At 37.9% G+C, this 25,794-nt stretch overlaps 1 protein-coding gene across 1 annotated transcript; it reads left to right on the top strand.

Annotated features, from left to right (window-relative positions):
• Positions 1–1,393: 1,393 nt before the first annotated feature.
• On the top strand, positions 1,394–18,050 carry LOC310638892 (coagulation factor XIII B chain-like; the record flags this gene model as incomplete). Its single annotated transcript, XM_083360253.1, has 11 exons — positions 1,394–1,460; positions 2,103–2,303; positions 2,792–2,989; positions 3,656–3,832; positions 3,954–4,130; positions 5,317–5,457; positions 5,998–6,228; positions 14,475–14,681; positions 15,563–15,745; positions 16,952–17,162; positions 17,944–18,050. Coding segments are annotated over 11 exons (1,794 nt in total). The 3' UTR covers positions 17,945–18,050.
• Between the last annotated feature and the right edge of the window lie 7,744 nt (positions 18,051–25,794).

Raw genomic sequence — 25,794 nt, forward strand, 5'->3', positions numbered from 1 at the left:
GGGAGGAAGCAACCAACATCCCTTCACAAGAGTTCTATAACTGGAAAATGTTCTAGACATTTTTAAAAATGTTTTAACTGCGGTAAAAGTTGAACTGTCTGTGAGATTATGAACAAGTCCAGCCCAGTTTATTTTACTTTACATTCATAAATCCTAAATCCAGTGCTTTTTTTGTAAAAGAAAAAGGTGCCAGAACTCACACATGTCAGACAACCTGACTTGCCTAACCTACAAGGTTCCATCCAAAAAAGGTGCCGGAACTCCGTTCTGAGCGTTCTATGAGAAAAAAAGCCCTGCCTAAATCATTTAAGGGGTAACTGATTATCAATGCTTACAGTGAACTTGCACTGTAGTATTTTTAGGAATAATGCTATGTAGTCCTGTTTAGTTTCCAGTTTAACAGTCTAGCAATCACATCCTGCACTGGTTAAAGCTTGTATGCCACTTATAATGATAGCCTTATATATAGTGGATTAAAATAATTCAAATGTGAGATTATTAAGGCTTGAATCACTTCAGTGTTGCGGAGATACTGTTTAACAAAATGCAGATTATTACGTATAGGTATTTAAAAACCCAGCTTAGGCCTAACTTCAGTCAAACAAAAGACCTTTTAACAGATGACATAAGCACTGCAGTTTTTTTCACATTTGAATCAATCTGATGAATTTGCCAAATTATGAATTGGCAATTAAATATTTTCCCCAGCCTTTTAATGTTACATTTGTAGAACTTGGAGTGGTATATTGTGAAATTCCTAAAGGAGATATTGCCTTCTTACAACTTAAATGTAAATATACATAATTCTATTTGGGGAATAAAGTTTCATAGTGAAAAGAAGAACCATTGTTACCTGTCAGACTTCATATAGCTGGCAAGGCCAAAAAAGTAAAAATGATATGGATTTCAGTAAAGTATTTTATGCCAATCTGGTAGTAAATACAGAAGAATCTATAATAGGAATTTCCCATCTTGATTAAAGTGAGTTAATTAAGATTGAGTTAATTAAGATCGAGTCAGATATTTTTCCCTCAAACAGTCACTATTATTTATTATTTATTATTTTTTATTATTTTAATTCCATTTATATCCCGCCCTTCTCCGAAGACTGAGGGCGGCTTACAAGCTTAGCAGTAGCCTTCATTCTATGTATATGCCTGCTTATTAGGGGTTTCACACACACACCCCAAGCGGCATTATTACAAAGTCAGCTTAATTGCCCCCAACAATCTGGGTCCTCACTACCTAGACTGAGTAGCTGTTTAAGAAATAATCTTTCAGTTTATCTTTTGAAACCTTCCTGTCATGTTCTGCTATAAATTATTAACTGAACTGCCTTTAGAAATAGAGTAGCAAAACTGGAATAATACAAACTTGCCAGGAAGCACTCACAATGGGGTATAAAAGGTGGATGTTTTCATTTCTATTGTTTGCTGCAATAAGAAAACTTCTTGCTGAAGGTAAAAATCAAATATATGTATGTTGTGGTTAAAGTTTCACTATTTTTTCAACAATTGTAAGGCAATTAATACTGATATACTAGGGTATCATCCCCTTTTGATTATGTTTTTATTTTTAAGAAGAATATATGTAAAAATGTATGATTGCATGTATAGCAAAAGGCTGAAAATTGTGCTAGAAATCAAAAGATTTTGAATAACAATTTAATATTAACGGTTTTGTGTGCGGGGGAAAGAAACATTATAAATGGAAGGTCATATTTATCTGGATATAACAGATAATTATACAATAAGTCTCATATACAAACATATGCATTTTAACTGCATTGTTTTGTGAGATTTTTAAAAGGACTGGTATTTATTCAGTAGGTTCTAACATCCCTTTGACAACTTCACTTTCCAGAATGTCTAGGTCTTGTAAAGTGAGCAAACCTACATGTATAGGAGGTTTTTATTGTCAAAACTTGAGTCATGAAGTAGAAATTGGATTCTTCTGAGCATAGTCACTGATAACGTATTTTAAAGAAATGAGTTCCAGGTTTCCCCCCCCCCCATTTGACTATTACCCTTGATTGAAATGAAGTGGTTTGAATGGTATATTTTTCATTTCTTCCTACTTGAATATTAATACATTTCTTCTAGACAAAGCTTGTGACTTCCCCAATATAGAAAATGGAAGGATTGCACTATATTACTATAGTTTTAAAAATTATTATTTTCCAATGAAGAAAGGTGAAAAACTCTCATATACCTGCTTGGCTGGGTATTCAACTGAAACTGGAAGTCAGAATGAAAGGGTAAACTGCACCAATGAAGGCTGGACACCAGCCCCCAAATGTTACAGTAAGTCCATATCCTTATCTCTCTAGTCTGGTAGAAAATAAATATTGCAGTATTCTTCATATTATAAGAAAAAATAATAATATTATATATAAAGTTTAGTTAGGATGAGCAATCTGTATATACAATTTGATAGTTTAATAACTGAAAAAAAGTTCAAAATTGCCATTATGTGTCAGTGGGATGCTACAACTAATTGCAAATGCAAGCCAGTTGCCAAGCACCTGAAATGTGATCACATGGCAGGATGGGCCATAAGTACTTTTTGGGGAGTTTGTTGTAACTTTGAATAGTTGTTAAGTATCCAATAATTTAAGTGAGGATTATCTGTAGATTTCTCAAGCTATTAACGTGGCTTCTTGATGTACGGAATTTGGTTAAGTGACTAGAGGTCCTTTCTATAAGATAATTCTTGCCATGTGGGAGTTCAGGTTTTATGAACAAAGAAAAAATATAACATTTTTTTCCTCTTTTCCTTTAACACGCTAAAGAGAAATGCACCCAACCTACTTTGGATAATGGTATTTTTTCTGATACAAAATTATCCTATGACATCTGGGAAAACTTAAAATATAGTTGCCATTCAGGCTACGAAACTCCAGGAGGCAAGAAGGATGCAAGTATACAATGTCTTCAAGATGGATGGTCAGTTCAGCCACAGTGTATGGAAGCAACTAAAAAACCTTTAGGTAATACTAAATAACCTGTGACCCATTGGATCATTATTTCAAGATATTCCCTTAAAAAAACAACTGAATGACCAAAGGTAGACAAAATAATCAGTGACACTGGAAGAGTCTTCCAATTTGCTACACTGAGTTTCCTTGTGGAAAGCTGGCAGTAAGGATGGAAATTCTTCCTTCCTTCTTTCCTCTCCCCTCCCCCTCCCCTCCTCTTCCCTCCTTCCCCTCCCAAAAGTTAATTCATCTAATTTCCTGCTTTTATCACTACCTGAAAGTTGTACAACGTTTCATCCTTTAACACCTATCTTCCCCAAGATAAAAAGTCTTGCAAAGATTGAGGATGCAGTTCTGGCCAGGGTTGGAGCTACTTGTGCAGAACCTGTCACTAATCCAAGAGTCCAATAGAAATAAATCTGACCTTTAATTGACCAACTGAAGTCAGAATTTGGGGAAAAAAGAGTTTTGAGTTATTTTGACAATGCTATGCCTGACTTAATTTATGGTTAACTCATTACTTCCATATTTAGGCTTCCTTCCAGATAACTTAAAGTGTCAATGAATTATAAAATATCATCAGCAACAAATAATATGATATCCTTATATACTGTATAGCCCATTTTTCCTCTTCCCTTTTTTCAATGCCTGTTTGGTTTTTCTACCATTTGTTTTCAGGGACTTGCTTAGTTCCAGATTTGTTGTATGGTCACTATCATACATTGCAGAGAGTGTTCAGTGTGCATGACAAGCTCAAATATGAATGCATGGATGGATATGTTACAGCTGGAGGAAACACAACAGAAGAAGCACTATGTCAGATTCAAGGGTGGTCTCTTGTTCCCAAATGTACAAGTAAGTTAACTTACAAGACTTTGCTTTAGGCCAAGATTAACATTCCAACTAGCTGGTACCTGTCAACACTGAAAAATAGGTCACCTATTCATGTTCATTCTTATTTTGCCTTGCTTCTTAGAGTTAGAGTGTTCATCTCCAAATCCTATTGAACATGGAGAAGTCTATCCCAAGAAAGGCAATTATGAAGAAGGAGATGTAATTCAGATTATCTGTTTGGAAGGTTATACTTTAAGAGGATCTGAGTTAATTCAGTGTTATTACTTTGGCTGGTATCCACAATTTCCAATATGTGAAGGTACTTCTTTTATACTATTCATAGATCCCTATAATTTTGTTTGTATAATTGCTCGTCTCACAAATATGACTCTGGCATACTAAATAACAACAGCAAGAAAGCCCAACAAAAATCTATTACAGACAATAAAAAAACTTGAACATAATTTAGAAATCCATCTGCAGGACAGTTCACTCAATTTTCCTAGCAAGAGAGCCACTTTGCAGACTCCATGTCTACATTCCTGGATCCCCACAGCCAGATAGTAAAGCCCTGTTTTCAGGCCCTTGAGTAAAGTCAGCAAGGTCAGGGCCAATCTTAGGGGAGAATGACCTTTCACACGGTGGGTGCCACAGCAGAAAAAAAATGAAGATCGTCATCAGATGAACTTCTTTTGTGGATAGGACCTGCAACATGCCCCACTTGCCAGACCTGATGGGATGGGTAGATATGATTGGGGAGAGGCAGTCTCTCGAATAACTCAGTCCCATGCCATATTTAAAGTTCAGACAGGTGAGTGCACTCCTCATAGGATGTCCTATTAAATTTGCCTTCCAACAGAGCAGATGTTAAATCAAGTTTCAGAATAGTCAGGCAGAAAAGATACGGCTTGCTTCAAAACTGGATTCAGAATCCAGGATTTAAAGAGTAGATCATTTTGCCGTTATCAGTCAGGACTTGCTGCTCGAGGGGCATAGCCCACAAACAGCTAAATCTTTGAAGATAGAGTAGAAGTTGATAGAGCAACCGGGATCATTGGACAAGAGTTAAGCTTGACCACAGAATTAAAACTATCAGCCATACATGACCCTCGATTTTGGTAGAACAACCTTCATTAATATTTTCATTATACAGTATATTCCTTTTCCCTATGCTTCATCAAAATCACTGATTATGTAATTTGCTTTAAATAAGTTGCAGAAATAGTTAGGAAGGAAAAATTATACTGCATCGTTAACTAAGGAGCATAAGCCGAATGCTCATTTTTATATATAGTTTCTTTATCTTTATAAGTATTTTTTCCAAGTAGGTGTGTTTCACATTTTGGTGCAATGTACTTGGTTTTTTTTTTCTAATAAAAATTAATGATGCTTTGTGTCTGTTTTTAGTCCAAGATTTCTTTGGATATGGCTTTTCTGAAAGAGTATACTGTAAAGCTTTTACTAAAATAAAATGGTATTTTGCTATTGTTTATTTTTTATTGCAGAAAGAAGAAATAAATGCCCTCCCCCACCTCAGCCCCCAAATATCAGATTGCTAACCAATTTAAGAACCTACCGTCAGGGAGACGTAATACATTATCAGTGTGAGCATTCATTACAGCTTAATGGAACTGGAGAAATCCGATGTGAGAATGGGAAATGGACTTCACCTCCCAAATGCATAGGTCTGACTCTAAATATTGCTGCTAGATAATTATATAATGGAAGACGGAGGTTTAGTATATACAGTAGTGTAATGCCTATGTTGTATGTTTTCTTTGCAAATATAAATGAGATATGCATTCAGGGCTATTTAGTCATCAAAAATGAGTATTTTAAATATCAGACATTCTGGATAGCTAGTTCTATCCAAGAGATTTGAATCATATTATTTCTGTAAGAATATCTTTATTCTCAGTACTAAAAGCTGTCCCTTTTCTAAGTCAGAGAGGCAGTAGGAAATTGATTAGTACCAAGCACATCCTTTTGCTGAGTTCTGAATTTTCCTAGCTATGACTTTGGCTCTCTTAATGCCAACATGTTGAGAAAGAGAAAAGGCACATGTGTAACTTAAAAATGCAAGAGGAAAATCCTATTTACTGTATGTAATAATTTTGATTAAGTATAGTTTAGCATCACTAGATTGTTGTTCTTGTACTTCTGTTTCCATCATTTTTATTTCTCAGATGTAGGCTGGGCACCAACTACAGAAGATTATCGGACTGTAGAAACTGGTGGGAACTGCAATTCTCCTCCTGTAGTTAAAAATAGTATTACTATTAATGATAATGGTCAATTGGCAAGTTACAGTCCTGGATCTTTAGTGGAATATGCATGTCATCCTTTACATATAATGAAAGGATCCAGTACAGTTCATTGTATCCATGGAGCTTGGACTGAGCCACCAACTTGTTTAGGTAAGCTTTGAAGAATAAATACTGTACATTATATAAATGGTTAAACTGAAGAATACTATGAAAGTCTGAATAAAGGAACAATGTAATGCCAGGTCTTAATATTTTTAAATCTTAGCACATTTGTCAGCTTTCATTCAAGATCTTCTGGAATATATGGGCTTCCGGATGGCAAGGCGATGCTGGAGGCAGCCATTTCTTGGCTGTCAGCCTCGCAGCTCTGTAGAGCCGCCGAAAACAGCACTGATCAGCTGTTCGGCGGCTCGAAAGCCCCCACCTCGGGAGAAGAGGAGGGGGTGAGCGTCCAGGTAGGGGTAGAGCTCTCCGGGGCTGCCAGAACTTATAGTTTTGGCAGCGGAAGGATTGAGCCCCCCCGAAGCCTAGGCATGCTCCGGACTGCGAGGCGCCTCTGCTCCGGGTTTTTTGGAGCAGAACAGGGCGTTCGCAACCATCCCTGCTAGCAAGGAAGAGCTTTTGAGAACGAGGACGCAGGCAGAGCGATGCAGGAGATTTTGGTGAAGATGATGCTTTGATCTTTAACTCAATGGACTTTGCTGAATCTGCATGTGAAAGTGCGTAGTTAACAATAGAGGGTGAAAATGGCGGCTATATCTTCTAAAGTTCCTGCCCTGAGGCAGCAGTCTTCGCTGAAAACTTCATTGTCCTCTGCATCTGAATCTGTATTAGCTTTTACAGCAAAAGATTTGCAGAGTCTGTTGCACGAGACTATGGAAAAGCAAATGCAGCAATTTGTTGAGATAATGGAGAAAAAGTTGGAGGAGAAGTTTACAGAGAAATTAAAAGAAATGAGAGCAGACATCACATCTGCAATAGAGGGCATGGTTAAAGGTATTGAGATTTTGGAGGACAGAGTGGAAGATCTTGCTCAAAATGATATTAGATTGGAAGCCAAAATGACAGAAACTGAAAATGTAATAGAGAAAATGGATTATGACTTGATTTCGACACACTATTTTCAGATGGAGCTTGCTTTGAGAATCAGAGGCCTTAAAGAAAACCCTAAGGAAAATTTGGAGAAAATGGTTTCTGAGGTTTTGGAAGGGGTGGTGGAGCGACCAGCAGATGAAATAATGGAAGATATAGATAAAGTCTTCCGTGTTAATTCGTGGATTGCAAGACAAAGGAAATTACCCAGAGATATGGTGGTTTATTTCACAAAGAGAAAGATTAGAAATGAAGTTATCCAGGCCTCCTATAATATTGATTTTGTAATGGATGAGCAAAAAGTTTTGATTTTAAAAGAGATTCCTGCAAGAATTTTAAGAAAAAGGAAGGAATTTGCTTTTTTGACACAAGAATTTAGACGACATGATATTAAGTTTAGATGGCAAATACCAGAGGGTATGGTGGTGACTTATGGAGGTACAAGGCATTGTCTTACCACGGTGGTTCAGGCACGTGATTTTTACAGTAATGTTTTAAAAGCAGTCCCCATATCGTCTTTGGAGTCTACAAAGAAAAAAGGTGACAGAGAGCCTCAACGTTCCAGAGAGAATCCACAAGATGTTGAAGGGTTAACGCAGGCAGATGTGAAAGTTACAGGAGTGGGTCAAATTTCATCACCACGGGAGAAGGCCAGAAATTGGAAGGGGTGTGCTGCTTCTGGAAGAATGAAGCAAACCTGAGGATTTAGTTGCATAATTGCAAGAGATAATAATGTAATAAGGATGCTAGAAGGATTAAGTATGTGGGGATTCATTTGTCACCCTTATAAAATAATTATATAATATTTTGTGTTGCTTTAGTTTGAAGATGATTATGAAAATTTAATTGGGAAGATTTGTAGTAGTGTTTATTGATATTCTGTAGGTTATGCTTTGTTATTTGGATGGAAAGTTGTAAGCCTGGAAGGTAGTGTATGGTATTTTAAGTTGTATAATATATTAGGAGAAGGAAAGGTTGTTATAAATTGTTTTATGTGTGATTGAAATTAATTTGTAATACTTTTATGGGCAATATTGGAGTAGGTAATAGAATATAAGAATGATGTGATTATATATATATATATATATATATATATATATATATATATATATATATATATATATATATATATATATATATATATATATATATATATATGTTTGGAAGTAATCTATGGTATTTTAATTTGTATAATATATTAGGATAATATGAATTTAAGGTATTATTTTGTATCTGAATAATCATTGATATGATATATGAGTTAAAGTTTGATAGTTTGAATAGCTTAGGATTGTTTGCGTAAGTTAGATCATGATTGTTTGTTTGTATTTTTATACCCTGTGTTTTGGTATTAGATTGGAAAGTATTATTTTGTATTTGTATAATTATTGATATATATATATATATATATGTTTGGAGTTTTCTTATATGAGTTAAAGTTCGGTAGTTTAAATAGTTTAGGATTGTTTGCGTAAATTAGATTATGATTGTATTTTTATACCCTGTATTTTGCTCTGGGAAGCCGGGGGGGGGGGAGAGGGGAAAGGGAGGGAGGGGTTGGGGAGGGTTTGGGAGGGGGAAGAGGGTGGGGGGGAAGGGGTTGGGAGGGGTTTTTTTTTGGTTTGCTAAAGATAAAATGTATTGTAAAACTTTTTAATAAAAAAAATTAAAAAATTAAAAATAATAAGATCTTCTGGAATATTTCTAGATATTTCTATGTATTACAGGAATATTGAAAACTAGTTATTGTGGACATTTCCCCAAGAATGATGAATGAGCTCAGAACTCTTATGTTAAAAATTCTCATCCCTGATATGACCAAATGTATCACCTTTTTATTTTATATAAAACAATATCTTATATTATTCTGCATCAGCAGTATATCTCTGGGGACTTCTGGTTTTGCGCAGTAGCGACCGGTCATGGGCTTGTGGATTCTCCACACCTGCAGCTAATTTTGCCCTGCCAGGGGACACTAAATGGGTCTAAGTTGACCCGGAGAGGCGACAAAGAAAGAAGGGTGCTCCAGTGATTCTGGAATGGTGGAGGCCATTCTGTTTGACTTGGGGAAAGCCATCTAACCTGACAGGAGAAAGGCTGGCTGTATTGCCTTGACTAGCCCAAGCTACTAGCAACTGAAGTCCAAAAGCCCTAACCAGCACAACTGTGAACAGCGTGCTTGAAAAAGTGGGTAAGGAATTCAATCTTCTCTTTTCTATTTTACATTTAATTTCCTGGAAAAGATCCCCAAGAAGCAAAATACCTCCGAAAGGGAAGGAGGGGGATTTCTGCCCCACCCTTATACTAACAGAAGTGGCGAGTTAATCTTTTTATGGAGGATCAAAATATATGGAAGTGAAGTAAATATAAAAACTGAAACTTAAAACTCAAATCTAGATAAATCTAAAATTGTTTGAATAGTTAAGACTCTCATTTTAAAGATAATTGTTCATTTTGGAAATTGAAAAACAAATAGTTGCGGACACCTAGTGGCAGATGAAGACTATGACAGCTATGAATTTAATATAAGACTTGGCAAAATCTGGGAAAAGCTAATCTATGTCTGTGACTTTCTATGACTTTCAAAGATTTAACAACAAAGAACAGCTATGGCAAAAAAAGACAATGATCTGGGCTGTAGTCAAAGAGAATTATAAATTTCAGGAAAAAACTTTTGAACTATTTGGATTAAAATATCTATCTAATTGGGACTCTAAAGCTATTTGCAGAGAAAAGAAAGGAAGGGGAAAACTCAAATTCTTGGCTATCATGGATCAGAGACATGTAGAAAGAACATATCAAGAAAACATAAATACTTCACAGGAGGAGATACATAGTACACTGCAACTAATCCAAACAGCAATGACTTTAAACCACAAAGAAATCCAAAATAACTTTGAAAATATAAATCAATCTATTTCCAAGTTAACCCTACAACAACAAAAATTCTCAGAAAACAACAACAGAGAAGCAGCAGATAAAACAGATAAATGGATATAGAATTGAGAATAGAAACTTAAAGATGAAACTTAACAAAACAAGGAAACATGATTTAATCCTAGTGGGGGAAAAATCACAAGAATTGGGGGAAAAAACCTATCCCTTAAGACTACAAAATAAATCTGAGGGCAAGAAAACTGATTGTATAAAATGGACTGTAGAGATGTCAGGAACATCGGAGAGAAAGGAAATGATAAGAGAAACAGAAAGAAAGAAAAAGAAAAAGATTTTCAACAAACATGGAAAGGTAGAAGTCCTGTACAAAGACACTTCTCGTGATTTACTTTTTATATCTACAGCAACATTTACAAACATACGGCAACCCTTTTTGATTCAGCAAAATACATTGATTAGGAAAGACATTGGGCAAAAGAAAAAGACTAAAGTGGAAACTAAGAAAATAGATGATGGGACTTACCAGAGAGAATACTTAAAGAAGAAACATTTGTTTGAATATGGTTAAACTAATAGAAAAGTTTTGAAATATTTTTGTGACTCTAAGAGGTATGAATTCTCTAAATATAATATAGTATGCCTTTTTTCCTTTTTTGTTCTCTTTCTTAATATGAGTAATATAAAAAAGTTGAAATGACTTAGATAAATGTTTTAGATATTTAAATGTGATTGAATTTAAGAAAATTATAATGGATAAAAATGTTTTGAATAAGAATTAAAGCAGAGTTTTTCAACCAGTGGTATGGGTACCACCTGTGGTACATTGGCACCTGGCAGGTGGTACATAACCACCCTAGAAAAGTGGTAGCGGGGGAGGGGAATGAGCTGAACCTGTGGCAGCACTGCACGCACGAGAGATGACTGGAGCTGCAGGGCTGTCAGGGCTCAGCGGAAGCACCAGGATCAGTGCCAGGCTCCAGCTGGAGCTCGGTGTTGATCCTGGCGCTTCTGAGCCCAGAAAAAGCGCAGATCAGCTGGAATGTTGCAGCATCTCCAGGGTCTTGTGATTTACATTCAGATGCTTGGCAACCGATTCATATTTATGATGGTCACAGTGTCCCAGGGTCATGTGAAATGACCAAAACCTGCTGCAACCACCCAGCAAACGGGAGGAATAAAAACCAAATGCCCCCACCCCCGCTGCCAATTCTCAACAGAAATGCTCACAGCAATGAAAACCTCGGACAGGAGGAAGAGCGCCGCAGGGCAGGCAGGCAGCTGTCTTGCTTGGCTGTGGCTTGGGGGGCACTTTTTTCAGTGCCATTGTAACTTCAAACAGTCACTAAGTGAACTGTTTTAAGTCGAGGACTATCTGTACTTCATCACTTTTTTCCTTTTTTTTTTTTGGTCATCAAGTTTTTGACACCTTGCTAGGTGACTGGTGGTACTTGGATGCTGCCATATCCTAAAAGTAGTACAATGGATGAAAAAGTTGAAAAGTCCTGAGTTAAAGGGAAAAATCTTAACCAGTAAGAATATCTAGAATTTGATGGGAGGAACAAATTAAAATAAGGACTGTAACAAGCTCTATGATAAGGCAACCAGAATGATTGGATAGAAAAGAAATATATTGATGTGATTATTATTTTTAGGACTATTGGGAAAAATTATATATTTAATTGTTATCTGTAAAAACAATAAGAATTGTATTAATTTAATGTTTGCAAAAGAGGATATTTTGGGAAAAGAGGAAATCAACTAAAACTATTATGTGGATTATGGATTATAGAAATCATTTGTTAGTGATTGTTTTACAAATGTAACCCAGACAACACTGTTCACCAATTATTAAGTGGTTTATGTTTTTTTAAAAAATCAATAAAGTATATTACAAAAACCCCCAATGGTATATCTCTGGATGCTAATCCTATTTATATATTGCAGATGGAAGATATTAGAATAAAAGACCACTATATTACTACTCTATGAAATTTTTATTTACATTTATTTATTTATTTATTTATTTACATGCAGCATGAGGTTTCTATAAACCTGATAATTATTCTTTTAAAATATAATGGTAGTTTCTCTCCAAACAACTCCAGAAATTGTCTCCAAAAATTTCTTCTCCAAAAGTGTTTGAAAACTGATTGCTCTAAGTGTGGTTAAAACACAACATTTGACCAGCATAGTTAACATTCAACATGTATTTAAACATATTGTTTGGATATCACAATTGACATTATCTCCATTTTATAAGATATAACTAACTACAATAGACGGGTTCTGCCCATGATACATTTTGTGTTATGGACTGAGCTGCTGCAATGTGAAAAATACATGAAAGGATTAACCAGTTATTTTTTTGATCCTGGAGATTTATTTATTTATTTTATTTATTTTATTGCATTTATATACCGCCCTTTCCCTGAGGACTCAGGGCGGTTTACAGGGAGTTAAAATCAACCATACAAAAGTTAAAACCCAATTTAAAAATATTAAATCAACCCTGTACTATTAAAAACCCCAATTAAAATGAATGTCTCCTCAGCCTGGGCCCGAGAGCTCAAAGAGCCAGGTCTTCAGGCCCCGGCGGAATGATCGGAGGTCGGGAGCAGTCCTCAGCTCCACCAGCAGCTGGTTCCAGAGGGCAGGCACTCCCACTGAGTAGGCCCTATCCCTGGGTGTCACCCGCCGGCAATCTCTTACCGGCGGGACCCTGAGCAGACCCTCCCTGTGGGAGCGCACTGGGCGAAGGGCGTTTGATGCCGGCAGCAGGTGTTCCCTCAAATACCCCGGACCCAGGCCATGTAGGGCTTTATAGGTGATAACCAGCACCTTGAATTTCACCCGGAGGGCAACCGGAAGCCAATGCAGCTCGCGGAGTAGAGGTGTTACATGGGAGTATCGGGAGACCCCCATTACAACTCGCGCAGCCGCATTCTGCACCAGTTGAAGCCTCCGAGTGGTCTTCAAGGGCAGCCCCATGTAGAGAGCGTTACAGTAGTCCAAACGGGAGGTCACAAGCGCATGAGTAACTGTGCGTAGGGCGTCTCGGTCCAGATAGGGACGCAACTGGCGCACCAGGCGAACCTGTGCAAAAGCCCCCCTGGTCACGGCTCCTATGTGATCTTCAAAATTGAGCCGTGAATCCAGGAGGACGCCCAAGTTGCGAGCCCTATCAACGGGGGGTAACACCTCACTCCCCATCGTTAGAGGTGGAATAACTTGGTTAACCCGAGATGCCGATATGCACAGCTACTCAGTCTTGGCGGGATTGAGACGAAGCCTGTTTCTCCCCATCCAGACCTGAACCGCCTCCAGGCACCGGGACATCACGGAGAGGGCATCACTGGGTTGGTTCGGGGTGGAAAGAAAAAGTTGGGTATAATCAGCGTACTGGTGATACCCCACCCCGAAGCCACGAATGATCTTGCCCAGCGGCTTCATATAGATGTTGAACAGGAGAGGCGAGAGAACCGACCCCTGAGGGACTCCACAAATGAGAGGCCTCAGGGCGGATCTCTGCCCTCCCGTCAACACCGACTGCGAGCGGCCCTGGAGGTAGAAGGAGAACCACCGTAGAACGGTGCCTCCCACTCCCAACCCCCTGAGACGACGCAGCAGGATACCATGGTTGATGGTATCGAAAGCCGCTGAGAGATCTAATAGGACCAGGACAGAGGAACAACCCCTGTCCCTTGCCCTCCAGAGATCATTCACCAGCGCGACCAATGCCGTCTCCGTGCTGTGTCCGGGCCTGAAACCCGATTGGTACGGGTCCAGATAATCAGTTTCCTCCAGGAACAGAGGGAGCTGATGCGCCACCACACTCTCAACAACCTTCGCCAAAAAGCGAAGGTTGGAGACTGGACGATAGTTGTCTAAAGCAGCTGGGTCCAAAGCAGGCTTCTTGAGAAGGGGTCTCACCACCGCCTCCTTCAAGGCAGCAGGGAAGACACCCTCTTTCAAAGAAGCAGTTATTACTGCATGGAACCAGCCTCGTGTTCCCTCCCGAGCCGCATAAGCTAGCCAGGAGGGGCACGGATCCAACAAACAGGTGGTGGTGCTCAGTCTCCCCATGATCCTGTCCACATCATCAGGGGAAACAGGGTCGAACTCAGTCCAGATAACGTGCTCAAGACCGCCTGATTCCTCCACATCAGACTCTGCCCAGTCATCATGGACTATCATGATTCTGATAGTCATTTTACTGTTGATCACCACAAGGCTTTACTCTCTAGGCCAGGAGACTATCAAAGACAGCAAATCATTGTTAACCATAAATGAAGAATGATCTCCTTTCTCAACTCCCAATATCAACAATCAGGTAGATTTGTGACTTGGTAAATTACTGAGTACCAATAATTTTCTAACTTAATATATTATTGTTAACTCTTGTATTACAGAGCCATGTTTAGCTAGGGAACAAATTCCTGATAATTACAACCTAGAAATGAGATGGAAGCTTGAAGAAGAGTGGTATTTCACACATGGCGATTTTATTGAATTTGTATGTAAACCTGGATATGTTTTGCCACCCTTAGTCTCAGAATCCGAATTGCTGGTGCAATGTAATGATGGACAATTGAACTACCCTCAGTGTATTTCCAAAGGTAAAATAATGCTGTTCTTAACAAACATTTTATCTGGAGTTTGGCAAACTCCAAAATCCTCAGATAGCAACCATTCACAGTTATGGCAGTGATGAAAAAGGTAACTTTACAAAATACAAAAAATACAAAAACAATGGTAAAAAGGGAGGGATGGGGGAAGAGAGAAATGCATAGGGTAGAGGGGGAAAATGCATTGACTTCCAACTCTCTTTGGTGCAGTAGAATAAGGTAATAATATGAAACCTCAACTTTTTACTTTTATATAATAATATATATACTAACCATTTCTATAACAACAAACATATCATTTGGCTCATATTGTAAAGTTGAGCCACTGTTTGTGGATGAAATATCTAGGCATGTGTAGGAAGATACCTTAACAAAAAGGGAGGCTGATGTCCATATACTATTTTTGGACTTAATATTCCATTTGTTTTGAACTCCATTTATATTATAGTGTCCCTTAAGGAATTGTCATGACAAATGATATTCCTTTTTATTCTCATGACAACCTTATTTTATGTTTTTCATAGGAACTTTTTGTCCAATTGTATCTTTTGCTCAGTACATAGCTAAAACATTTACTTTTTTTAACAAAAGGAAACCAGGTTTCTTTCTGTCATTAATAGGATATCATAGTGTCATTTTATTTTGTTTTTGTGATGATTTCACAAAGGTGAGAATGATGATGCTCATTTCTCGGACCCATGACATCCCTCTCATTTTGAATGGGGAAGCATTTCCCCCCCAATTTACTACTTTCTGTAAAATAGGAGAAAATTCATACAAAAGTGCCTGTCTTCTCTCCATTTTAAAATTGATTTTAGCCATAAAACATTACTGTCTTATGCTGCCTTTATTTTATCCACTGTGTTTTTCAGGCTTAAGTGCTAACTGTGGTCCTCCACCTTCCATAGAAAATGGAGTTGTTATGGGCTCATTAACAGAAAACTATGAAGATGGTTCAACAATACAGTACAGTTGCAATGAATATCATGTTTTGCAAGGTTCCATAACAGTCATTTGTTCAAGGAGCCAATGGACTACTCCACCTGTTTGTATAGGTATTGTATAGTATTGTTATCATTATAACACATATCCAAATAAACATGCAGGTTCAATATATTTTAGAAAATTGTTGGTGTCTTCAATTTTAAATGGGGGGGCTCCATCTACAGTTCTGCAATTGCTGAATTATTTTACATGGCAATGAATTAGTTGTTATGGTTATGCATTGTAGGACTGGAATGAAAGCTCATTTTGGTATCAATAGGAATAGACTCTCTTGAGGAATGTGATTCTCATTCTGTGCTCAGCCTGAATGTTAATTCCTTGGAGCTTCAGTGGATCGGTATTGAATTAAAGGGTGGATGTAATAACATCTCCCTGATTCATGATTTGATAGTGGATGAGAGGGTTCATTGATCATGTATTATTGAAATTTCATTGGGCATAGAGGAGTATATTCCCCTTTCAGAAATGAGACTATCTGGGTTTCAAGTCTGGCTCCAGTTGCCATTTTTGGTGATGGAGTGGCTATTGTTATCAGAGATGCTGTTGACTTTCAGAGGCTTTGCCCTATAGATAATCAGTTTTGATCCCCCCATTGATAAATTTAATCTCTAGAAAGCAACTTTAATTGTTGCTGTTGTTTCGTATTCCTGAGATTCCTTGCCTAAGTTGCTTGATGCAGTGGGCAGTTGATGTTAGAATTCCCCAGACTTACTGTATTGGTGGACTTCAACTTGCGTTCCCTAGATATAGAGCAGAAAACAGCTCAGAAGTTCCTGGCCACCATGGAAACCAGAGATCTCACTCAGATTGTCTTACATCAGTGGTGTTAGCCCTTTGTGGTAGTTCAGAGAAGAAACACAAAAATGAATACTAGCTTTATTTTCAAATTAGGTATCAAATGTAGGGGCCCCCAATCCCCGGTCCATGGACTGGCACCAGTCCGTGGCCTGCTAGAAACTGGGCTATGCAAAGAAGTGAAATCCCATCCATGGGATGCAAGCAGCACATGAAACCATGCCTGTTCCGGTCTGTGGAAAAACCTCTCTCCACAGAACCCTGGGTGCCCAAAGGATTGGGGGCTGCTGATCTAATGAGTGAAATTATGCAAATTATTGATAATTCTAATGTATAAAGTTGTAGTCTATTAATGTTTACGTTTTATCATATGCAACGTAAGAAAATCATAGTATCTAAGGGAAATGTTCTACTAAATTTCATGGTATGGTAAAAAATAATATTCTGTTTATTTTCTAAAGAGCCATGTACCTTGTCACAGGAAGAGATGGCAAAAAATAATTTGCTTTTGAGATGGAGTTTTGACAATCGACCTTATTTTCTTCATGGAGAATTTATTGAATTTGTATGCAAAGCATACCACACTACACTTCTATCGAGTTCACCCTCTGATTTTAGAGTACAGTGTCAAAATGGACAACTATTGTATCCACAATGTGTTAGGAGTATATAGTAAGTAGAATATTATTGGCAATATATTTTCATGCTTACGTAGTTCTATGTTTTCCTCATCAAAATGTATTTTAAGGATTTAGCCATATTGGCTACCAAAATGGTATTGAGACAAGGTATATTAAATACATTTTTCTAAAGCATTCAAACAATTATTACTACCTCAAAAATACCATCAGTTTCCAAGGATTTCCTCTTTGGTTTCTTCCATTCTACCATAATTAGAAAAATAGAAGATTGTTATTTTTTAATTTATTAAAGCTCATTTGAGCCTGAACTATTGGCAATATTAAAAATAGATATATTCTGTTTTATTAAATTAAACTTCTCTAACCAAGACATAGCTTTGTTGAGGCACTATAGAACATCTGATGGATATATATATATATATACACACACACAATGCACGTTGTATTATATAAAGCACTTGGTAAAATAGAGGAAGAGAAAGTATTCCAGTACGGGGAACATAAAAGGAGATTTATGCATTAGACAGTGTTAGTCTGTTCATGAATATGAAAAAAAAACATATTGCTATACAATTCTTCCTTTTTTTTAAAGATGAGAGATCACTTGAAAGAAAATGCAGCGTTTTGCAACAAGTTAATTGGAAGTTACATTGGTTTATATAACCTCTTCTTTTTGAGCTGAGCAGTACCTCTGTTTTATTACTTATGAATAATTGATATTACATACTAAACCAAGTTTTAGAAGTGCTAGTTATAGTTATATACTTTGTCTCTCTTTGTAAGTAGTACTTAATGTATTTGTTTTTCTTTAGGTAAGAAAATGGAAAAAAACCTTGAGTGACTTCTTTGCCTCATACCATGTTGCAAGAAGCATGCAAATTAACTTTCATTATGTACCTTTTTTTTACTGCTGGAAGACTAGTCACTCAGGTTGATTGTTGATTTTAGCATGCAACATCATTTGAAGATGCTTGTAAACAGAATAATTCTGTGATCAATATTTATTATTGCAATAAATGTTCATATTTATTACAATAAACATCACATTTGAAATTTACTCACTTCATTTTTAAAATACCAAATTTATGAAATGTTATTCTTTTTTCTTATTAATAACTTACTGAAGAAGGAATTTTCATATCTGAGACTAATCAGCATGTTCCAGGTACTCTTAGGTGATGGTGTAACAGACAAACCAAAGAGCAAGTTTATTAACAGCAGACATTATATATCAAGCGTATTCTTAAAAATATCTGGTTAACAAAATAAAAGTGCATATTAGGCTCTCAGAACACACTTTTTCTAATACAGAAATAGTAATGGTCTTCCATGAAGGTCCTTGACATGCTATAGGTATCACAGGGTAATCAGATTTTATAATCATATAGTGCAAAAACACGCTCTTCTTGATTACCTATGCCCAGAATCTAATGTATTTCCTAAGTAAATCTCCAAAGCAGTTTTCACATTGCCTAGAAATTCCAAAAACAGCTGAACTACTGCATCTAAAATATACTGAATATTCCTAAACATTCCTTATATTGTTCCTCAGAAATTGGAACATAATTTTATCTCCATCAGGATTCAAGGTAGACTATTACTGTTATTTGAAGCAACATCTACTATAATGTTATTATTGCAGTCACACACAGGACTCCTAGTATAAAATATGTCCTGACCAAAATTGTTGCAGAAAGAGTAAACTCTCTTTTAAATAGAATTATATTTATTGCTCTGAAGTAATAAAACTGGATGTGAAGATATACATGGTTAACGAAGGAATAATGGAACAAATTGATTTTTACTGAATAATATTGAACAGTAGGATTAAAACAGGTTTATCTATTTCTGAGATCATTTATATTCCTCCATTACTAATCTATTCTATCCCTAAAATTATTCCTAACTTTATCTCCGTTACAGGGAGAGGTATTCACAATTCTGGACTTAAGATTTATCCCTTTAATTGCACCTTCCAACTCTTTCTCTCCAGTTTATTCCTTGTAATATCTGAAGAATGAGCACACTGTAGCTGTTCTTTAATTGGTAGATACAATACCCAATCTTCCTGGTATTCATCCATGAAAACAATGGTTCCCTTTAGCCTTGGGATACAGAGTTTGGTGAGCCACTGCTTCTTCAGAACTCAGTAGCTTCATCCATTGTACAATTCCAGAGGGAACCCAAATTGCTATGATTGCTCATCCTCATAGAATCCTAGAAACTCTTCTGTGGAAAAAGTCAAGAGCAGAACCTCTGCTATCTGATCTGAGAGATTCATTGCAAAGAAGTACAGCTCAGGTAAAGAGACTGCCTTGACACTGAGTCTCCACTCCCAGGTGTAAAGGAGACAGATATCTGAAATCTTTGCCATTTCACCCTCAGCAACTGCTTGAACAATAGACAGTGTTTCCAGGATGGGGATATTTGAAGATCAGTATCAAGATGAATGTGGACCTGGTATCTGTCTCCCTTTTATACATCACTGGAAATAATGAGCAATCTATCACACTTTTCCAGCTAATCTCTTCATACCAAGGCCATCCCGCACAAATCTGATTCAATTAGTGAGCAACATAGGTGACCCTAACAAAGATTCCTAATGGGTTGCTCTACTGCCCTGGTTATGATTGAGATCTAGTAACTCAATATGCATAATTCATCTGCTGTATGAGTCATTATTATTATTATTATTATTTATTGCATTTATATACCGCCCTTTCCCTGAGGACTCAGGGCGGTTTACAGGGAGTTAAAATCAACCATACAAAAGTTAAAACCCAATTTAAAAAAAATTAAATCGACCCTGTACTATTAAAAACCCCAATTAAAATGAATGTCTCCTCAGCCTGGGCCCGAGAGCTCAAAGAGCCAGGGACTCCACAAATGAGAGGCCTCGGGGCGGATCTCTGCCCTCCCATCAACACCGACTGCGAGCGGCCCTGGAGGTAGGAGGAGAACCACCGTAAAACAGTGCCTCCCACTCCCAACCCCCTGAGACGCCGCAGCAGGATACCATGGTCAATGGTATCGAAAGCCGCTGAGAGATCTAATAGGACCAGGACAGAGGAGCAACCCCTGTCCCTTGCCCTCCAGAGATCATTCACCAGCGCGACCAATGCCGTCTCCGTGCTGTGTCCGGGCCTGAAACCCGATTGGTACGGGTCCAGATAATCAGTTTCCTCCAGGAACAGAGGGAGCTGATGCGCCACCACACTCTCAACAACCTTCGCCAGAAAGCGAAGGTTGGAGACTGGACGGTAGTTGTCTAAAGCAGCCGGGTCCAAAGCAGGCTTCTTGAGAAGGGGTCTCACCACCGCCTCCTTCAAGGCGGCAGGGAAGACACCCTCCTTGAGAGAAGCAGTTATTACTGCATGGAACCAGCCTCGTGTTCCCTCCCGAGCCGCATAAGCTAGCCAGGAGGGGCACGGATCTAACAAACAGGTGGTGGTGCTCAGTCTCCCCATGATCCTGTCCACATCATCAGGGGAAACAGGGTCGAACTCAGTCCAGATAACGTGCTCAAGACCACCTGATTCCTCCACATCAGACTCTGCCCAGTCAGAGTCCAGGCCGGTCTGGATCTGAGCGATTTTGTCCGCCAGATGATGACTAAACTCCTCGGCTCGTCCCTGTAAGGGATCCTCTCTCACCTCCTGGTTAAGGAGGGAGCGAGTCACCCTAAACAGGGCGGCCGGGCGATTATCTGCGGACGCGATAAGGGCGGCAAAGTAGTTAGACTTCGCCGTCCTTATCGCCGCAAGATAAGACCTTATAAAGGTTCTTAACTGCAATCGGTCGGATTCGGATCGGCTGGATCTCCAACCGCTCTCTAGACCTCGTCTCCGACGCTTCATCTCCCGGAGCTCCACAGAGAACCATGGGGCCCAACGGGATCTGCGCCGGGTCAGAGGTCGCATGGGTACAACGCAGTCAAGTGCCCTGGTGGCTGCCGTTTCCCAGGCCTCCACCAGAGCATCGACTGTTCATTACCCACCATGAAGCAGTAACCACTTCTCATGTTCTGCATTGAGAAATGCTGTGTTTATTGTGGAAGACATTAGGAACAGGAATAGCACTACTACTCCATTGTGCTTTAAAGCATTCTCTGAGTGGTTTATAATGTCAGCATTTCGCCCCCAACAATCTGGACCCTCATTTTACCTACTCTGGAAGGATGGAAGGCTGAGTCAACTTTGAGCCCCATCAGGATCAAACTCAAAGTTTGCCTGCAGTACTGCATTCCAACTACTGTGCCACCAGGGCTCTTCATTCTTTTATTTTCACCCCATTGACAACAGTACATGCTGAGGGAAAGGTTAGAAGACACAGCTCACTTCAACTGGATCAAGGTAAAATGAGCATAAGGACATCAGTTTATTGCTCGCACTATTCACAACATTTTCTTCCTGCATCTATGATTAGGGTAGGTACTGCCTGCCTGGCAAAGTTGCTGGATGAGAAGATAAAGCAGTTGGTGCAATCAGATGGGAAAAGTGGCAGACTCTATTCTCCTCCAATACACAGAATAGCTAGCTAGTCATACAAAAGTATCATCTAGTATTTTTGAACCACTCTGCTGCTTGCTGCCAAATGACTGCTTCAATTTCTGGAAGGATCTTGATGTTTGAGAGCCTTTGACTTTTTGCTGGTGAGCAATATGGGTTCTGTAGTAATGTCAGAGATAGGCAAAACAGGTAATTTAGTGCTGCCAAGAAGGAAAGTGACCCCCCCATTTATATATTGCAATGGTTGCAAACAGCCCAGAACAGATCTACTACACCACCATGCTTGTTTTCTAGTAATGCATGATCCACTTGGTTCCCAATACCACCACATGCCATTGTCACAGATTCAGAAAGAATCTTCATCTTCACCCTGACCTTTGGCCTTAACTCTTGGGTTTCTAATGGAGGGAGCAGACTGACTGCAGGTAAGTGCTCACTGATCAATTGTCTCACACAGCAGCAGTTCAAAGTGATGACAGTTCTAGAAAAAAAACACCTTTGTGACCAATCCTCATAATTACAATTGTCGACATCCTGCAGACACATGATCACGGATCACATGCTTCACAAAAGCTTGTGACAAGCAGAATTAATACAGAAGGTGGAAGTAAAATCATAACTTACAATCATGATTTTTTGCTTGGTAACCACTTAAAGTGCTCTTGTTTAAAGACTGAAGGGGAAGTAAAGTTATAAAGCCTAGTTGCCATCCAGGTGATTTTCTGCTTAGCGATTATATTATTCAGTGGAAGAGATGCTAGTTTCAATTGTAGTTGCTAAGTGAGGACTATCTGTATCAGAAATATCAACATCACTACCTCCTTTCCCTGTGTGGGTGAAAAACTCCTCCGCTGCTGGCCCCTTCCTGAAGCCTTACCCACAGTTGATAGAATTGTTTCATCAAAACTCAGAGACCTCAAATTTGGTGTGGAGCTAATAAGAACTTTATCCCTAAATTTGAAACATGTTTATATTTGAAAATGGACTTCTTTGCCTACCCAAAAATACAAATCATCAAGTAATTCAGGCAAAGCAAAAGGATTTATTAAGGAGAATCAAGTCTTTGCAGGAATTGGGTATGGCTAGTCTAGAGAAAAGAAGGACTAGGGGTGACATGATAACAGTATTCCAGCATTTGAGGGGCTGCCACAAAGAAAACGGGGTAAACTTATTTTTTAAAGCACCAAAAGGCAAGACAAGAAAAAAATGGATGGAAACTAATCAAGGAGAAAAGCAACTTGGAAATGAGGAGAAACTTTCTAACAGTGAGAACAATTAACCAGTGGAATGGCTTGCCTTCAGAAGTTGTATAGATGCTCCATCCATGGAGGCTTTTAAGAAAAGACTGGCAGCCACTTGTCAGAAATGGTATAGGCCAGGGTCTCTTGCTGGAGCAAGGGGTTGGACTAGAAGACCTCTAAGGTCCCTTCCAGCTCTATTCTGATTATTATTATGATGATTATTGAAACATGATACATACATTTTTCTATGTAATATGTCAAAAGCAAGTGATAAAGAATAAAATACATTGATTACATGTCAGAACAATTGAAACCATTATTCTACATAACATTCCACAAGTGGCCTATTTATGGGTTACATTTCTCTTTTCCAGCTGGGATTGTTATTTTTCTTAAAACAACTGTATTCATGGACTTTCAGAATATACTCTCTATTGTTTAGTGATAAAAAACAAGTTTTCACATACCAAAAGAAATAGCCTGGAGTAAGGAAAAAAATTCTTGGAAGCTAAAAAAATATGCATAGACTGCTATGTTAAAAATGCCAGTATCACATTTTAAAATGCTAAAAATGAAGCCTAAAATTCCAGGTAACAGAATCACTTTTGCCTCAGGATGAGGAGAAATAGTACTAAATAGTACTAACACCATTTCTTACAGCATGATTTTATTACTCTGCTCCTCTCCCTTTGTGTAGGGAATCTTGACTAAGCCTTCTAATTCTGTAATTGCCCTTACTCCCTCAGCTATGGCTTATTCCATTATTTTATTTCTTTTACTTAAGGCATGGGTGCCAAACTCGACTGTGTCATGTGACATATTGTGATGCATCGTGACGTTTTTTGCCTTCGCGAAGTTGGGATGGGCGTGGCATGTCCATGACGCTTCTGGCCCATGGGTTGCCAGTTTGACACTCCTAATTTAAGGGAAGCCGTAAACTGAAGGGTGAGGAGAAGCTTTAAAGGCAAAACAGATCCCTTTTTAAAACAGAAGAAGATTCCTGTTTAGAATGTGGACGTGTACTGTATCTAGTAAACAGCAGTAAATACACACACAAATATAACTGGAAGAATGAATCCCCCAAAATAGAGGATAAGCAGCCTTTTCCAATATTCTTTTGCTCAAATGTCTCTCCCCCACTTTCTCGGTAGAGATCATTCAGCATATTTGTACACTAATGTTCAGGTCTCAGAAACTCCCTTGTGGGCTTTGTTGCATAATGAATTAGTTTAGGAATTTTAAGTCTGTTCCCCATAGTCCTTGACTTTCCTTTGACAAATTCTGAAGAACATGAATACTTTATAATACAGCTCTCCAATAAACACAGAAGTCTTGTGGACTTTGGAGTTTGAATAAGTAAATAATCAGTTTTGTGGATCCAGAGGTGAAAAACCTTTCCAAGGACAGTCATTGGTGTCAGTGATTAAAAGCTTCAACTATACAGTGTAGATGTTGACAATGAATACCGACATGCACTGTTTTGGCTATATAATTTTTGTCCTATTATGGACAAATTGTGTTCTCCAGAAGGGTAAGTTATTCAAGAAGAAGTAAAAGTTGCTTTTTTGCAGGGCAAATGGATTTTTGTTAGTACTTTTAAAGAAAAGTAGAGATAAATATCAATTATTTTAAAATAAGACTTGTAAAACAAGAACATGTCATGAGAAAATTGTGATTTGCCATATTTGTATCTAAATCAGATAATAGATTTGTTCTTTATGTTGCAGTGCATATACATTGGCTAAGTAATTGTGGTTAGATGCTCAATTATGTCTATTCAGTTTATATGCTGAAATGTAATACATAATTATACTTGATGGCCCTTTCTGAATTTTGCAATAGTTACAGAACTCACAGACACTTCGCCATTAAGGATGCATGTATACATCTGTTGTGGTATCTAGCTACCTTTATTTTATTTTAAAATTTGGAATTCTATATTCCACTTGAACAGATGCAATAATTGCCAGTGACAAGTATGTATGGGTTTATCATTAAATTATTGGTAAACAATGAGTTTAGATGAAAATGAAATACTGATGGCATATTATGTTGCAAGTAAAAGAAAGACATGGTTGAAGTTTCTCATAAGTTCTCATTAATAATTGACTGATTTTATTAATCAATTATTAATAATTCAGTTATTAGATGGAATTGAGAAAGCTGTTTTAGTTAGCAAGTTTTGAAAAACCAATAAATTATTTGTTATATAATATGTTGCACTTGTAGATAGTTGTTGACAGGGAAAACTGGTTGCAAAAGTTTTTTGGCTGGGTTTCAGTACCAGTTTTGTACTTTGACAAGGCAAACACACATATTATACTCTAACCTCCACTTACAAACCCATGCATTTGCAAAAGTTTGCAAAAGTTTATGGCGAAATAACTTTTGCTAGGGATTAAGAAGCTTCAAGTTGTCACCAATATTTTTGTATTGTTTTCCAGCTGAACACATTACAATGATTCTTTAAATGAGAATGGGAAGTAGCCATTGCATTTACATTTTACAGAAAACAAATTACTGACAGGCAAAGAATTTTTACTCCCAAAGAAATGGCAGAGCTTATAAGTACAGAAAAAGATCATTAACTTATTCCATTAATAGAAATTAAGTTCTTCTCTCTGCAAAACATGGCATAATTGCACACCAGAGTGACTAGACATAAGGACAGTTTTTTCCCCATGCCCTCACTCTGCTTAACAACTAATTCCTACAACACTGTCAAAATACTAGTCAAGCTGTATTATTATGAAACTCCTCATTTTTCCTATTACCTATCCTTATCTTCTTATGACTATAACTTGCTGCTTGTATCTTACAATATATATTGGGGGTTTTTTTTGGTACCCTAGTATGATTTATATTGTTTGCTTAGCTAGTACTCTATGACTATCACTGAGTGTTGCATCTTGTG

This window comes from Vipera ursinii, assembly GCF_947247035.1.
Source record: "Vipera ursinii genome assembly, chromosome: 3".
NCBI lineage: Eukaryota > Metazoa > Chordata > Lepidosauria > Squamata > Viperidae > Vipera > Vipera ursinii.